Source organism: Pholis gunnellus, assembly GCF_910591455.1.
Source record: "Pholis gunnellus genome assembly, chromosome: 21".
NCBI classification, from domain to species: Eukaryota; Metazoa; Chordata; class Actinopteri; order Perciformes; family Pholidae; genus Pholis; species Pholis gunnellus.
This window is the reverse complement of record NC_136548.1, coordinates 18447505-18465366: the sequence shown is the minus strand read 5'-3', so window position 1 is coordinate 18465366 and position 17862 is coordinate 18447505. Positions and strand designations below refer to the sequence as shown.

Here is a 17862-nt window from a genome sequence, read left to right as displayed (position 1 = left end):
TTGTGCTGTTCGTTTTAGTCAAGTCAGTGGCTATGCATTGGGTTATAACTCACTCTCTTTTTGCCTTTTTGGACGTAGAGTTCAGGGGGGAGAGACAGGACGAAAGCCAACGACAGCAGCAGGATCCAGGAGAGAACAGGTTTCCATTGCGACCCCCCAGTGAGAGCAAACATTTTCTTCCCCCTTGTTAGACCCTTGACTTCACATCAAGAACCTGCGTTCTCTAATCCAGCTTCTCACACTTTGATCAGAACAATGCACAATGACCCGCGGCACTCAGACTCCATCTGGGAACAAATCATGCATGAATTGTTCCTTTTATGTCCCTTTAGTTCGCTGACTGGTCTGATCTCTGAGAACACAACACTGCATTGAGTTTGTGTCACAAGAGCAGTCTTCACTTAATCTGTGAGAGCTGGACTCACATGCCTGGCTATATCTGGAGGGAATTTAGTGTTTAGCATAATCGTCGACCATTTAGCGGCTCTTCTGCAGCTTTCAGTCATAACACATGGTCTTTATCTATATATCTCAACATGGATGGATTGCCATGACATATTGTACAGACATTCATGATCCCCAGAGGATGAATCCTACTGACTTTTCTTCTAGCGCCACTAGCAGGTTGACGTTTTGGGATTTTTAGTGGAATATCTTGACTATTGTCAATTGACTTGACATGAAGGTCAACATTTTGAATTGGTCCACGAGGATATCTGCAGAACTAAAAGGATTCCCATCAGCCTCAGCTTTACTTTATGTTTGGTACAGTTTTCTGTAATTGGTAATTTTTTGTTATTTTTGTTATTTTTATAGCATGCTAAACTAGCATGTTAGCATTTAGCTCAAAGCTGCCCCCTGTGCCTCACAAGAGCTGCAGGGCGTCTTGTCCTGCCAGCAGGTATTTCTCACCTGGAAAATGTTGACGTGGATGTACGGCACGGAGAACATCGCTCTGCACACGAGCATGCAGAGCAGAGCGCTGAGAGGCGACAGGAAGCCGGACACGTGGATCAGCAGCCAGTACTGTGAATACAGGCCCAGCGCTACCATCAGGACGGTCCTAACGATGAGAGCCAGAGAGTGTCCTTTGAGGTGAGCTGCAAAAAAAAACAGAGAATCACATGTGTGAGGATAAACTCACACCGACGTGAGAGAGGCGAGGTAACAGAAGGGCTTCAACAAGATCAGAGGGCGAGAATTCTCAGCTTTACGCTGATAATCACGTTTAACGTTGAAGTATGTGAGCAAACTCGTAAATTCGTCCGTCCTTCTCTGGACCTTTTGGCGCCTCTTACCGAGAGCGACAAGTGGGGTGATGATGGGCACGGCCAGGGGAGCTATGAACAGGTAGACGGAGCGAGGCAGGCACGGGACCTTCCATACGCTGGAGTCACCCAGTCCAATGACGTTAGTGTGAGCGTGGTGCATCTTAATGTGGCCTTGAACGCCGGCCCGCGCCGAGAATGAGCCACAGATCTGAGTGGACGAACACAGGGACAGACGGGCATGTTTTATGAAACATGCAAACAACAAAAAACAATCATATCTACAGACTTCTTCCTAGGTTTATTGTATGCTTTTATTCTGTTTGCTTTGATAAGCAGCCACTAATAGAATGAAGGCAAAGAGCAGCAGCATGATTTTGTTTTCCTGAAAAGCAACTGAACGCTAAGTAAACATCCGAAGTCACTGGTTCAACAGTTCACTGACTTGGTTATTTTAGCCGTGAGGTTACTAAATGTCACTACACACTGCTTTAACAACCTGATTTACAGCGTTAAACACGTCATTCACTCTGTTAAATCATCACTGTTTCTACACGGGCCGGCAGTAAATGGTTATGTCACCTTATCTTGTTTTCACCTTTATTTAAAAGCAGGGTTTTCTGAGAATGAGGCCTCAGACTGCTTCACATTCACAGCTGCCCCACAGACATAAATACATATATACAAACACACAACATGGTCTCTGAGCAGCTGCACTGAAACAGCTGGGAGTTAAAGGGAAATAGTCTTACATTATGGAAAACTACGTTTTATATATTTCTTGCCAAGAAGATTGATACAAGGAGACACAACATGTTAATCATTGAGCTTTAAAGGTGCTGGTAGAAGTATTTTGTTACCTTTTTGAGCTAGGCTAGCTGTTTCCCTCTGTTTCCAGTCTTCATGCTAAGCTAAGCTAATTGGCTGCATGCCTCAGCTATACCACACAGACGTGAGAGTGGCATCAATCTTCTCATCTAACTCTCAGCAAGAATACAAATTAACATGTTTTTACCCCAAATGTCAAACTATTCCACCCACTGCATAGTTTAAAAAAAATGCCTACTTCCGTTTGACAAAGGCCTCGACACGACGACGACAAATATGACAGCTAGCTTGGAAAAAATAGCGATATGCTATGGGGCACTGAATTGTATGAATTTACTGTTTATCAGATGTCACATGTGAGACGAGAACTACACCCTGCAGTCTCTCCACTTCACCATACTGTAACCAGTATAATGTTAGCATGCCAACATGGCGGGATTAGCAAGCTAACGTCAGCGAGCTAACTAGCCAGCCGCTACATGACCTGCGCTGTGATTGTAATGCTACACAGTCGTTAGCGAGAAAGTAAAAACGATAGACGATGTGGAGAAAGGAGGATGTGATTAGAGGGCGTTAATATTCTTTGATTACGAACTAATTAAAACAGTTTTAAATTGTTTTCATGAAAAACGTTTTCGTCATGAAATGTTGGATTTTTACACATTTTGAAAAAAAAAAGTAAATATTAACGCCAGCATTGATGGGTTTCATCACAGTAGGCTACAGTTATTTAGTTAATAGCTTAAAAAAACATGTTTAAGTGTGCAGTTACGCTTTAAATGCTTTGCTGAAGGGCACTTCAGCAGTAGTATTTTGAAGCGCACTGCTGCAGAGCTGGACTCTGTGTTCACATCATGGTGCTCAAACACAGTCAGAGTTAATGGACAATATTTTTCCTCATGTTGAATTATTTATGTGAAGATGTCGGCCATATTATCTGACCAGAGAACTGTTTTTGTTGCTGCTGTTTACATTCCTTATGATGCAAATCCCCTAAAAAGCTCTACAGGAACGTCCTACTGGTTTTGTTTTGTTAGTCGTGTGTTTGTTGTGTTACAGACGGACTACAACTGAATTTAGTTGTGCGTCCCTGTGTTTCATAATGACAATAAATGATCCTTGAATCCTTGAGGCTTTGCCTCAGCTGTTAAATGACGGCCTTCCTTCTTTAACCATCTCACCTCGATGAAGAAGACGGCCCAGAAGTTCCCCCAGGCCTGCGACTCGCTCAGCGACCCGTGGCTGGCCAGATGTGTCCCCTTGAAGGTGATGACAGCGTGGGCCACGCCCATCAGCAGCACGCCCGCCGAAAACCACAGGACCTGAGAGGAGCCCAGCAGCAGGAAGGCTGCCAGACAGAGCAGGAATCTCAATTTAAATCAATTAGTGGATTCAATTATAAGAGATTTATACATTTGACTCTGGGCCAAAGTGTCTTTACACCTATGTGTTGTTTGCAGATATCAGCATCTTCTGCAGTTCATTTCTTATGATTACTTTGTCCTGAATTCCGCTCTGCCTCCGATCATTCAATCTAATATTCACAAATGATAAAATATTTATACTAACAGCTAAACTTCCTGTCAGCAAATTCAGTTTGATGATAAACATAAACCATCAAAAACACTACGAAATACCAATATACATTGGTTTTCAGCTGAACAAAGGGGTTTGGGGGTTTAGTTACTCTTACAAATCTTCTACTTTTGTAATATATTTATGTATTGTGTTGTATTGTGCTGTATTGTGCTGTAGAGTTGTACTATGTGTCTGATTTTAGGCCTCTATATTGTAATAACCTGCCCAGGGAATAAAGACTCTATTCTGGCACATTTTCATTGAGGTGGAAACTAAAATGTTGATTAATGTGCACTGTCCCATATGAATAAATACATAAATGAATGAAATGCAGAATGAATTGGACTTTTTTTACTTTAATAAACCTGCGACACAAGCAGCCATGAGGCTCCTCCGGCCGGCTCCAAACAGGTTTCAGTGACTTGTATTTCCTTCCTAACTCAATAAAACAAATATACTGCACCTGCTATTTCAAAACAGACTATTTTGAGGTGATAAGTCACGAGCTCTGTGATACACGATGACAGACGCCTCCTCGGGCTGCACTGACTAAATTCAGCCTAATGCTAACAGTCAGGGAAAACTCACTGCTGTGGTAATCGTCTAGATTACAAGCTGCAACCAGGTGTCCTGTGGTGCTGCTGAAAGCTGTCAGTTCCACTGATCCAGTGACATGAGTCACAATAGGCACTGGTCCTAATTCAGGTCAGCGGCACCAGTGACCCAGATAGACGATGTGTAAACCAATCAACAGTGTTGGAGAAAGAGCTGTTTGTAATTTAAGTAGAGAGGAATGTGTTTTCATTATGTTTCAGATGACATACAGGAATTAATGAGACAATTATAGGGCTGCAATGATGAGTTAATTAATATATTGAATTGTATTAGGGGGCCATGTGCAACTACTACAACATGAATAAGGCAACATTTGACTGGTTTTACCTTCTAACACGTACATGTTTTATGGGCTTTTTGTCTTCTTTGACAGTAAACTTAATTTTGACATTTTTAGACCGAGCAATTAATCGAGAAAACACAAAGATCAAACATTCGCCCTATTTTAGACAATCTCTCTGAAAAACACACATTATCTTGTGATGGAAATTGTACATTTGACTGCACTATAAATTCTGCATCGTAGAAGCAATATTTTATATATTTAGAAAGAGGAAAATAAAAATAAAATATTCATATTTAATTGTTCATGTTTGCACATATTCCTACATCCAAGATGTTGTACCATTGGAGAAAGTTCACCATGTTTTTGTTCATTCAGGGACAGAACGTAATAATGAAGATAAATATGATGTAAATGTGTTGGTGTATTTTTTATCTGCAGTCCTTGGACCGGGGGGGGGGGGATGTTTCTGTCTCGGTCACAATGACTATGAGATAACTCACAAAAACATGAAGTTAAAGGTGCAACACGTTCTGTAGTTCTAGTTTTGTGATAACTTATTAACTTTTTAAAGCATTAAAAAAACATAAAAAAGAAGCTGCATGAAGTTCGGTGAGTCTTACCAGGAGGCAGACAGAGGAACGCTGCTGCCAGGATGCTGCAATCGATCCCCCTCCTCTCCCACCAGCTGCTCCGCCTCACCGTCTCCTGCACCAGCCTGGTGAGCTCCATCATCAGAGACTCTTCACCGTTATTCTTCTTCTTCATCACCTCCGGATCCGCTTTCCCCCGGACCGACACCACCTCCCCCGTCCTCTCGTCCCGTCCTTCCCTCCACTCCTCCGGTACGTTCTGCATGCTGAGGGAACCAAGAAGTCACCAGCACGCGGTGGTTCTGCGTCCTCCTGCGAGGAAGCCGGTGCTCAACGCTGCCTGCAGCACACGGATGCACCCTGAGCACAGAGTCCACGGGTCAAAGTCAGCATTGCGAAAGCTCTTCTTTGCAAAAAAAAAACAGAAAGCATTGTCAGACAGGGCCAGCCCCCTATATCCTGCTGCTTCAAGAGGCCCCATGTACCCTCCTCCTCCTCCTCCTCCTCCTCCTCCCTCCTCATCTCTCTTACTCTTGTTTCCTCTGTCAGCTGACTCCCGCTGCAACCCAGCAGCCGTGAGATTTATTGTCCCACGACCCGCAGATGTAGAAGCTTTGCCCTGTGATGGGATGGAAATCCTCAAATCTGTTTTTCAGAACAGCCTCTCAAAACTGCAGCTGCTCAGCTCCAGAGAGTTCACTTCTCTTCTCTCTCTCCTTCCTCTCTGGTGTCTCATACATTCTGCATGTCGCTCACCCTCTAGTGTTTCTTTGTGACGGCCTCCCCTCCTCTCTCCTCCCCTCTCTCTCTCCCTCCCATCTCTGTAACCTTGGCAAACGTCCTGGGAAAGGAGAGGGAGACAGGAGGTGGATTAACAGCAGCTGATTCTTCACCGTGGGGGGGGATGCTGCTGTGCAAGAATGTGCCCTCGTAGCTGGGTGTGGAGTTGGCCCAGGTTAGAGCCTGTATGTATATACATATACTGTATGCAGACTCTGCACATCATATGCACACTCATGCATATATATATAGATATATATATCTATATATATCTGGTGTCAGTTGTTTTCTGGAGAGAGGTCAGTGTTCTGGGCTTGTGGCCATGCTGACCCAGTGACTGTGTGTTTGTGTGTGTGTGTGTGTGTGTGTGTGTGTGTGTGTGTGTGTGTGTGTGTTTTCACTCTAAAGGACAGCAGACATACTGCAGAGACGGCAACATAAGAACAACCAGGCCGCCCGCCAGCTCCTCTCACGTCCCTCCACAGCCTTGAGCTGGTCTTTTTTTATTTATTTAAACAAACGGTCAGTGTCACCTAAGACGCCAGAGAAAGACACACTGACTGGTTATATCAACACATTATTCACACGCGAAACAATAATAATTTCACTTTATTATAACAAAAGATACTTATTGTTGTGGGTACATCTTCAAATACAAAAACAGTTTAAAATAAGATAACATTCATGCAGACAGACCTTCAGTGAAACCACAAACGCCCCGCAGCAACGTGAGATAACAGTGTTATCTAGCACACGCTGACATAGTGTTTGCAGAGCAGTCAGTCCGTTAGCTATTCCCAATCATAAAGAGTCACCATTGTGTATGTGCCGTGGAGTACAATAACATGTTTACAGTGAGACAGCTGTACAACGAAGATAAATAATAACAGTATGTTCAAAGGGTTAAGTACAATCATTAATGGATAACACATTAATCAATACAGTATGCAACAATAACAAGTCAGGCTAAGATTCATTGGACAGTGTTCGTGTGTTTTTACATGTGGCAAAGCTTTCCCATGAAATGTTCATTTCGTCTTTTTCCAAGTTCCGGTCAGATGCCTTGACTCCATGTTTCCTCCACTGACTGTACTGTTGGTTAATAACAGTACATGGAGTCATGTTATCCTGTGAATAAATGGGGAAAAAACAATGTTATGTATCATTGTATTCTACTACAATGACTCTTAGGTCTCTCGTTATATCACAGGTCGCCACTAGATGGCGGCCTTTAGCCCGTAAAAAGGGTCCTGCTGCAAACCCACACAGGTGGATCTCACAGGTAAATATGTGCTCTGGTTGGAGTTGTGTGGAACCGTGTTGGTACCGTATGAAGTACTCAGTTGGTATCAGTATCATTTTAAGGGTGCTGGTATTGTAATTTCTTAAATGACACCCAGCCTTATCATCTATACAATATGCAAATGCAAAAGCAGTAGCTTATGAGAGACAACAAAGGGTTATCTGAGAGCAGAGCGTGGTGCCTCCCATTTAAAACAAAACGTGGATTACTCCACACTGACCTTCAGAGCTCAGTGTCTTCAATGGCCTCTGGTTCGTCTATGGTGTCCAGACGTCTCTTGCAGGCGTCCAGAAGTTTCTTCCTGGGGCCCAAAGGGATGTGAATGCTGGCGAGGTCCTGATCCGAACAAAGCAGCAGAGCCTCCAGGTCGATCTTCTCCCTCCTGAAGATGGGCATGAACTCGCTGAGGCCTTGAGAGGCCAGGAAGGTCTCCAGAGGACTGTTCTCTGGCTCAAAGTCCTCATCCAACCCGACATCCGTCTCCTCCCAGGGCAACTCCCGAAGGTTTCTTTCCTGCAGGCTCAAGGCGCTGCCGATGCTGTCCTCATCGAAGCTGGGCGAACGCCGGGCCAGATTTCCCCGTAGACGAACATTCGGTGCCCGGCCCACAGGTTCACTCCCCACTACGCTCTCTTCATCCCGTGTCCCGATACCAAACACGCCTCCACTCAAATAGGTCCTCCTGAACACCATGGTGCCGAGCCCGGGTCGGGTGAACAGGGAATCGCGTCCGGAGTCTGCGCTGATCTCTGAATACGCGGCCTCGTGGAGGCCCGGGTCGCTCATGGCACGGGAGACGGTGTCGTCGCCGTCGTTGTGGTCGCGGTGGAACATGTCTCGGATGTTGAGGCGCGACCGCTCCCTGGGGTTGGCGTACGTGCCCTGTTTGAGGAACATGACGTCGTTGCCGAGCTGCAGGCCGGACAGCGAGCGCACGCTTTTCCTCCCGTCCTCGTAGATCTTGAACGTTCCATCGACCTGCTTCTTCTTCTCCATCTTCTTCTGTATCTTGGCCTTGCCCTTGGCTGTGGAGTGCAGGGTGGCCTGAGGGGAACATGAAGACATTAAGAATTAGTAAAAAGTTATGTAGATCATGAATGGGTAGACCCACATGAAGTTAAACAATTAATGTTGCTGCGACCCAAACAGAACTTGACTTCACCAGGCAAATGAGGGCTGAAGTGGGACGAGATCTATTGTACTTTAACACAAAGTCAAAGAACAACCACCTGCGAGTATGGCATGTTGGAGGTGACAGTGTTGAACTTGCGGCTCAGCGTGCTGCCGCTGGTGTAGCTAGAAAAGCTGATAGCATCCAAGTTGTCTAAAGCCGCCGACTCCTTCATGAACTTCCTCTCCATGTGTTCGCGGTGCTTCCTCTGGAGCTTTGCGCAGTCCTTGATCCGGCGCTCCGCCGCGCGGAACGCCCGGTCCTTGAGTTTGCCGACCAGCTTCGGGTTGAGGGTGACCTGCTTGGCAGCGATGGAGTCCAGGTAGCGAACGCAGTCCATGTGCCCCTTGGTGGCGGCCATGTCCAGCGGCGTGTGGTAGTCGTTGTCCAGACACCACACGTTGGCACCGAAGGCCACCAGGAAGGACAGGCAGTTGTGGTGGCCGTTGGCAGCTGCCAGGTGAAGCGGTGTGTTGCCCCAGATGTCACACCTGTCCGGGTCGCCTCTGGAAGACAAGACGCCATGTTGCATCTTAGCATGACTGGATTCACACATTCATTATGATTTCTGTTACTAATCTGAAATCTGAAAGGACCAAACCAGCGTTCTGCAGTTTCACCAATTCATTTTATGGTTAGAAGTATGTGGACATCATGCTGTAGTGAAGAAGACTTGAAACTAGAGATTGAGACCATAAACTCATGTTTACAATGTTTACTGAGGTAATAAATCAAGAGAGAAGTAGAGTCATTTTCTCATAGACTTCTATACAACCAGAGGAGTCGCCCCCTGGTGGACACTAGAGAGAATGCAGCTTTAACGCATGAAGCTTTGACTTCACTTAGAACATGAAGGTGGTTGCCGTCTGGTCCACACATCTATCCACATGTGTACATTTGGTGTGGGATTAATTTCATGGCTTGCTCTCTCAATTTATGGCCCTTTTTCTAATTTTACCTCCTGCAACAAACAGATGTTTTCCTGCAGCGATCTCTCACGCTGCAGACTTAAACCAGGTTCACTGAGAAACTCAACCTCACTTTGCTGATCCTCTTACACTACCGACTGATCTTAGGAAGTAAGATGACTCACACGACCTGCAACTATGTCAGTCAATCTCCTGTGTTGTGAAAATGACCCTTAGGTGTCATTACTTGAGTGAGGCAATGAAGCATCCGAGTATTTTGATCCATATCCCAAACAGAGTGTTTTCACTTCCTGCTCTGGGGTTGTGAATACAATTTAAATTTCTTCAATTTCTCCACACTTCAAATTAGTTGTGCAGAAATTTCCAACAGAATATCTTTTCACTTATTGGTCGGACACAACAACCAATCTGAAGACGACTCTTTGAACATTAATAAAATTGTATTTAACCTTTATAAGTCTGAATGTATGATCATGATATAAGCCTGGAAATGAACAGTGCATCATGGGTGAAACTTTGTCAAATAGCAGTAATATTAGCTGAGACAGCACCGCTAAGTAATTAAAATGACTGAAAAATTAACATGATGTCAAAAAAGCACTACCCACAATGCTCTGCATGTTGACTTTCCCACAATGCACCACAGTCTGAATACTACTGTGTTGTCCCTCCTCTTCCTGTTCAGTCTCCGCCCACATGGCCCCGGGGTCCTGATGAATAATTGAAGCGCTGCAGGTTAAACATGACAGAGGTGACTCTGCATTATTTATCCCGCACACCAAGAGCCTTTTTTCTGCAGACACCCAGAGACAGTGTTACCACACGCCTCACGGCCATCAAACCTTTATCAGCAACAACCCTGATTTCCTGTCTGCAGACAAATGTCTCCTCTGACATTCGAGCAAAGAAAGTGCGTGGTTTATTTTAATGCTCAGAGCAGCGTATATTTCTGTACCCTGTCAGCTGAAAGAGTAATTAAACAGATAATATTTCAAAGGAAAGAAATGCAAGAAGGAGGAATCACATAGTAACACGACCTTCTAACTCTGACTCATGAAACACAAACACTTGTTTACTAGCAACAGGTATACGACTCAAGAGCAATACGCCTCAAGAGCAAACTTCTATACTTTCTTTGGTACAATGTTATGTTTCGTTCAGTCTGCACGACTTTAGGACTTTAGGTCCACATACTAGAAGTATGTGGACATCATGCTGTATTGAAGACGACTTGAAACTAGAGATTGAGACCATAAACTCATGTTTACAATGTTTACTGAGGTAATAAATCAAGAGAGAAGTAGTCATTTTCTCATAGACTTCTATACAACCAGAGGAGTCGCCCCCTGGTGGACACTAGAGAGAATGCAGCTTTAACACATGAAGCTTTGACCTACACATCCTCTTTTAGGGGGTGTTTATTTATTTAACTTTGATTGTTGCTTATTTACTCATAAACATTGAATGTTACACAGAAATATTTCTACTTCTCAGGGTCTTTAATACTAGATTTTTTAAACGCAGCTCTACAAGACAAGTCATTAATTAATCTTTAATTAATGAGGTAATAGTAAAGGACCCATTTTAGTTGATATAGTGCCTTAGTGGTGCACCTGTATACCTGAAGTTGGTTTGTAAAGCAGATATTTAGTCATTGAAATCATTTGGCAACATGAGAAGTTTGTCTTATTTTGTTGAGTAAGAAAAGTTTTTGTAGGAAAATATTTGCAGCACTAACGATTTAATAGAAAGACATGTCCTGCTCCTCTTCTTGTTCTCATTTACTTTTTGCTGTGAGCTTTAGTCGTAGCTTCACATCCTCTCTGCACTGCGTCCTCCATATTATCCGTTGTAGGAGGATGAAGCATCAACATCCATCACGGTGACCTTTCTCCTGTTTCTGCAGCATCAAACCCAAATAGCCTCCACTTTACTGCTGCCTATAAACCCGTCACCAGCACCAGCATCATGACAGACCGTCCTCCTCCCTGCTGCTCTGTCTCCTAAAGCTTCAACAAAACACGTCTGTGATACGACTTATCTCACCAGAACATCGACGTACTCCTCAACACTTTCATCACTATCTCAGTTTTCTCCTACAAATACTCTTTCAGAGCACAGATCATGTCGTGCAATAGCTTCTATGAACTCATCTCATTATACCGGCTCTGGTCTGTAACGGTTTAGATCTGTGACATTAAAACACAACGTTATCGTGCTTCAGATGCATCACTCTTTCTCCTACAGAGAGTTGCATCAACGCTGACCTTTCTCTGCAATCAGGCTGTTAAAATGTAAAGCGTTTAATCTGCAGCAGCTCTGATTATATTATAGAGAAGCAGCAGCATCATATGTGGCACAATGTTTATTATCATTCATACGAATATTAGCAGATCACTGAGGTATAATATACAATATTATATATTAATTTCTGAAGCTGGAGAGTTTAAATAGTATCATTTTATATTAATAACAAAGGTGTTATTATTATTATTAATATTATTATAACACTCTGTTAACAGAAAAATCAACTCTGTTTGTTTAGTTTATTTTGGTTTTTGGTTGAAATAAGATAAATCCACTTGTTTACATTGAACTTTAACTTACAGATATTGGCATGATTATCAAAATAATAAAATAAAAATAAAATATAATAAAATATAAAGCTCTGTTATATATTTATATATATATAAATATATATATATATATTTATATATTTATTCTAGAGAGTTTAATATACTTTTATATGAATAAAGAGCAAAGTGGACACAGGTCTCTTCTATTATTATTATTATTATTATTATAACTCTCTGTTAACAGATACATCAACTTATTTACAGTGAACTTTAACTTACAGATATTGACATAATCATCAGAATAATAAATAAGGCTTTATCATATAATTATAAAATAGAAATAAAGAGAGAGGAGAGGTTACTTCCCCCTCACCGGACCCGGTGTTACCGGACGACTCACCCTCTCCCCACGATGAGTCGCAGTGTCTCGAGGTTCCCGTGGTACGAGGCCCACAGAGTCGGTGTCATCCCGTCCTCGTCCGGTGCGTTCAGCTCCTTCCGCGTGGCCTCCTTCAGCGCGTCCAGGTACCCGTCCCGGGCCGCCCGGTGGTACCGGTCGTCCATGGCTATAAGCCCCGGCTGACTCACTCTCGGTTCGGTTCCATGGAGGTTCTCTGTGGAGGGTGTCTCCGGGCGGACCGACCGACCGACCGACCGACCGACCGGGCTGCAAGAGGCACGGAGCGGCGCTGACGGGCTGGTTGCTATAGGAGACGAACACGCGGCGTGCTGGTTGTCAGGCAGGGGCGGGGCGGGGGGCGGGGCTATGACGAAGAGACACGCCCCTTTTAGTGTATGGGCCAATAGAAAACGAAAATGTTTTTTTGTTATGTATTTTGTATGCGCGCGCGCACACACACACACACACACACACACACACACACACACACACACACACACACACACACACACACACACACACACACACACACACACACCAGATTTCCATTCATTTCTGTGTTTGTGAATTAACATAAATTATTTGTTACATTAGTGCAGTTTTTGTGCAGATTAAAACAAATAAAGCAGACTTGATGGATTTTAATCCTCAAGCGTGTTTTATGAGTTGACTTGATGAGTAAATTACTTAAAAAGAACAGCTGTTATAAACCTGTTTATGGTAAACTATTCTAACAGCATAAATACTGTGAACCTAATTACAGTCTTTCTCCGTAAACACAGCATGACTTCATGATATATTACGCAAATTCAACTTCACGGTAAATTACCGGCAGCTGTGGATGTCAGAACTGCATTCATGTTTTTATTGTTGTTCTGCTGAGTCAGCTGGTTTGTGTATTTTAAATACTTTGCATGCTTTTTATGTTTTGTTCTTCTGTTCTGCTTTATTTTAGTGTCTAACAATGTTCTGTCCATGTTTCTATTCAAACTATTATCCCTCATTTATTTACTTTGCATGTGTTGTTTTGTGTGTTGCATGTCTTAATAGTACTTGATGTAGTATAATGGTTTCCTGAATGATGTTTCTATTCAAATTCTATTTCCTTCCATTATTATATTTTCATGCTTATAAATATTAAATGACTAACTTTGTAATTTTAATCTCATATTCTGCTTTTAAGGGCGACTTTTACCATCTGTCCCGGGACTACGGATGAAAAACTCATTTACAGAGAGATTTTATTAATGTCCACTGTCCCGGTCAAATAACCCAATAAACAAAAGACCTCACTGACAGATATATATATACAAAGTATATATATACAGTATATATATTTATGGTTTAAAGGAGTTTCTGCTGAGGTCATCTGGATCCATGAAGCAAACGTTGTTCAAGTGGCAGAGCAGGTGAAATGAAGGTCGACATGGAACGCAAACATGAAACCTGTTGGTTTCCCAAACAAAGGTGTGTCGGTATATTTATGCAGATCGTTACCACACCTACAGGTGTGTGGAGGCGGATCAGAATGAGAACTTGCACCTATATGACGCAAGCCTCCACATGTTGAGCTGCAGGGTTCTCACTCGTAAAGTAGTGAGAAAAAACCCTGAAGACCGAATGCAAACGAGCCGAAGGATTTAAAGAGTTTTAGAAGAAATACAAAATATGAATCCAGATCCTGGAGTCACAGAGGCCGATTCCTCCCGGGGGACAACACCTGAAAGTGTCGAACCAGTTCACAGCTCAGACCCTCAGATCCAGATCCAGGACCCGGACCCGGAGCTGGATCTGGGGTTGCTTTGGGCCCCCAGTGGGAGGCGTCTGATCTCCGGTCTGCTGGGTCTGAACATGGTGCTGCTGGGAGCGGCGCTGCTGGCCGGCCAGGCCTTCCACCCCAAGGGCATGAAGCACCAGGAGCACCAGGTGTTCATGCTGCTGCTCATGGGGGTCAGCTTGATCTGGATGCTGTGGTTCCTGCTGTGGGCCAGGAAGCAGCCCGGCATCTGCCCACATAAAGACCACCACGCCGGGGGACTCGCTGTCACCGGTGAGCTCCTGTGTTTTCTAGACTAGATATGAAGCGTTTTGGACCGTGTACTGATGTGCTTCCTCTCCTCTGGTCCAGTGGTCCTCATGCTGTTCGCCGCCTTCAGCCTGCTGCTGTGTGTCTTCAGGGTCGGGTACTTGATGAGCATGAAGGAGTGTAAACCTGCTGCTACGGTGCTCGCTCCGTTCATCGAGGCGCCTTTTCTCGCGCTGCAGGTAATGAGATTCATGTTCTTTACTTTATGGAACAAGAGCAAGAAGACAGAAGGAAGACGCTAAGCAACATTTGACAAAAAGTGCAAATGCTAAATTTGAATATATTCAGCAGATGTTAAATTATCTAGAAGAACAAGAGCTTCTAAAGCAGAATCACAAGCAAACAAACGTCCCTGCAAATAATCTTTAAAATGCCATAATAACCCCATAATCTCTACAATCACTTCTTCAACTAAACTCAAGATCTGTGCAACAAAATAACTCGCTTACCAGAGCTCTCAACTGCATCTCATGGTCTTTTCACTAATTTCATTAACAATTAGCAAAATTGAGGGAAAGATGGCTTCAATAAACGTTCATTAACTAAAACTATATTCGTTAATAACACGAGAGCTGCAGACGAGTTATATTTAAAGTTTATTAGATGTAAAATCAGCACTTCTGTTCATAACCAAAAATTAAAAGAGCTTTGACTCCAAGACGTTTAGGCTCATTATTTGCAGCATTTAGACATTAAATTATAAAATAACGTAATCTTTGAATTGATAAAGAAATGCTCTGATTGAATAACTGTTTGCTTCTCTTCTGCAGTCGTATTTACTGTGGGCTCACTCCAAAGACTGCATCCACAAACACAAGATCATCACCAGGTGCATCTCACACATCTTTAATAAATGTTCCACATGTATGAACATGTTGTCATTTATAGCTTCCGCTGTATGTTGTTTAACCGTTTGTTGTGTCTCATGTGTGTGTTTGTGCTGCAGGTCCGGGTTGATACTGATCCTGTCAGCTGACCTGCTGCTGTGGCTGAACGCGGTGACCGAGGACTCGATCCACGAGGAGATCGAGTTAGAAAAAGACGACGGGCTCGATTTCAGCAACACAAACTCCTCCGAAGCACAAAACTCTGATGTAGCAGGTAGTTAAACTTCACAGGTAGAAATACACAACCTGCGTTGTGCTGTAAATACACTGCAGGCAAAAACATTGTTCTTCATGCACGGGTCAATGTAGAGATTTCAGTCTGTTGTTTATTTTAGGATTATGTAAAGAAAACATCCACAAAATACATCGAGGTGTTTATTTTACTACTTTGTCTGTTTGGTCTGTAGAATGCCTTATTTGCATATTTAAATAAAGCATTTCAGAAAACGTGTAATGCAATAAATAATAGTCTTAATGTCAGTTCACGGTGATATCTACTAGTTATTTAGTTTCCTGCCTCCAGGAATCATGAACTCGACCTTCTGCCAGTGCGCTGCGAGTGCGACCTGCCTCACCTTCAGGAAGGGCTTCGAGATCCTTTACCCCTTCAACATGGAGTTCTGCCTGATGGCCGGCTGCATGGTCTACGTGATGTGGAAGAACGTGGGCCGCGGGAGGAGTCCAGGCCACGGCGACCACGACACCCACGAGCTGACCCTCCGCGTCGTGTACCAAGGCGGCCTCGTGTACGGCCTCGTGTTCGGCGCCCTGGTGCTCGTGGCGGGCGTGGTCGTCTTCATCCTCTACCAGGTCTGGGTGAGCCGGCAGCAGCTCCGCGCCACCGCCTTCCTCATCTTCTACTGCTACCACTTGGCCGTCATGCCCGCCATGTCCCTGTGCTGCCTGGCGGGGATGCTGGTCCACAGGCTGGAGAGGAGGGCGAACGAGGCGGGACACAACCCGACCCGCAGCCTGGACGTGACGCTCCTGGTGGCGGCGGCTCTGGGCCAGCTCACCCTGTCCTACTTCTCCCTGGTGGCGGCCCTGGCTGTGGGGACCGGCGGGCACTTGGGGGACCTGGACCTGTCCTACTCCCTCCTCAGCCTCCTGGAGCTCATCCTCCAGAACATCTTCATCATCGAGGGCCTCCACAGGCACCCGAGCCTGCTCGCCAAGAAGAAAGAGAGGCAGCGGAGCAACATATTCAAGGTACCTGCAGGTCAAGTGGATGTTTTTATAAACTGGAGCAAGAAGTCATTAAAAAGGTTTTGATGTGTATGAATGATAAACTGCCCCACAGCTTAAGAAAAAGGCTGCAGTGCCAAAAGAAGAAGAGAGGAAGACGAATGTTTCACTGCTGGATGGGAACGCGCCAGCTGCTGCCATAGAGCATGATGGGAAAAAACCCTGGACCAAAAGAGCCATACAAGAAATCTGTGCTTTCCTCATCCTGTCTAACATTATGGTAATATCCTGTGTTTATTATGTGATTCATGCAGCAATACAAGCTTCTTTCTGCACTCGTAACCCGCCCGTGTTCCCTCTTCCTGCAGCTGTGGGTCATCCCCGCGTTCGGAGTCCATCCTCAGTTTGACAACGGACTCGGGAAACAGTTCTTCGGCTTCTCGGCTTGGTTTGTTCTGGTGAACTTGGGTCAGCCGCTCAGCGTTTTCTACAGGATGCACTCTGTGGGAGCTTTAATGGAGCTGCTCATCTCTGCGTGACACCAGCGGAGGCCCGACTACACGACGGTTAACGTAGATGATGTGAAAAATGTTTGGGGGAAAAAACATGATACACATTTTATATAATATTTGGTTAATACAGTATGAGGAGATCCATCTGAGGCTGTTTGTTACAATGAGGCTCAACCTCCGGTTCTAAAAAGTGAAGCCAAAGCTTCATGTCTTAAAGCTGCATTCTCTCTAATGTCCACCAGGGGGCGACTCCTCTGGTTGTATAGAAGTCTATGAGAAAATGACTCTACTTCTCTCTTGATTTATTACCTCAGTAAACATTGTAAACATGAGTTTATGGTCTCAAACTCTAGTTTCAAGTCTTCTTCAATACAGCATGATGTTCATTTAGTGAATGATGGTCCATTTAGAGTCAAACAGACCATAACGTAGGGGATGCTTTAGGGAGTTGGAGTTGTCCGTGTTTTTGTTTTACATTTTTAACCCTTTGTTTGTTTTCACTTCATGAAAGTAAATTGTAACATTTTGGTAGCCTAACAATGTTTTATTCAAATATTTATTCCCTCTTGTGTCACTTCTGGTCCAAAATCCAAGATGGTTACGGACAAAAACCAAGATGGCAGCGGCCATGATGCCAATCTCGCGGCTTCAAAACTCTGGTCCATAAACCAACGGGTGAAGTCATGGAGACCACGTATATATATATATATATATATATATATATATATATTTTAGTGGTACAGCATACAATAATATTTGTAAACTTTGTTTGTCCCTTTCCTGTTTCAACACGACGCTGCTTCGGTGCACAAAGCAGCTCCGTGGAGAAATGTATTTCACAGTTTGGTGAATAAATTAATGTTCAATA

General features: G+C 44.0%; 3 protein-coding genes across 5 annotated transcripts in view; 1 reads left to right on the top strand and 2 right to left on the bottom strand.

The window, feature by feature from the left end:
• Positions 1-5886, bottom strand: part of fads6 (fatty acid desaturase 6) — an 8995-nt gene extending 3109 nt beyond the window's left edge. The window contains exons 1-5 of one of the 3 annotated variants that reach the window (XM_079183156.1): positions 5697-5886; positions 5196-5568; positions 3278-3444; positions 1299-1479; positions 913-1100 (exon numbers count right to left, since the gene is read on the bottom strand). In XM_079183156.1, the coding sequence (XP_079039282.1) occupies positions 913-1100; positions 1299-1479; positions 3278-3444; positions 5196-5430 (771 nt within the window). In that variant the 5' untranslated portion in view covers positions 5431-5568; positions 5697-5886. Of the gene's footprint in view, positions 1-912; positions 1101-1298; positions 1480-3277; positions 3445-5195; positions 5583-5696 lie in introns of those variants that run through there. The other 2 variants (XM_079183155.1, XM_079183157.1) reach the window with 2 other exon arrangements.
• Positions 5887-7470: 1584 nt separating this feature from the next.
• LOC306713463 (pre-mRNA splicing regulator USH1G-like) lies at positions 7471-12488 on the bottom strand (the record flags this gene model as incomplete). The annotated part of the gene is made up of 3 exons (XM_079183153.1): positions 7471-8292; positions 8478-8925; positions 12325-12488. 3 exons carry the CDS (start codon positions 12486-12488, stop codon positions 7471-7473), a joined length of 1434 nt encoding a protein of 477 aa, XP_079039279.1.
• A 1504-nt stretch (positions 12489-13992) lies between these two features.
• LOC306713460 (proton channel OTOP3-like) lies at positions 13993-17727 on the top strand (the record flags this gene model as incomplete). The annotated part of the gene is made up of 7 exons (XM_079183150.1): positions 13993-14374; positions 14453-14589; positions 15181-15239; positions 15357-15511; positions 15821-16506; positions 16598-16762; positions 16851-17727. The coding sequence occupies 7 exons, from the start codon at positions 13993-13995 to the stop codon at positions 17019-17021; spliced, it is 1755 nt and encodes a 584-aa protein (XP_079039276.1). The 3' UTR covers positions 17022-17727.
• Between the last annotated feature and the right edge of the window lie 135 nt (positions 17728-17862).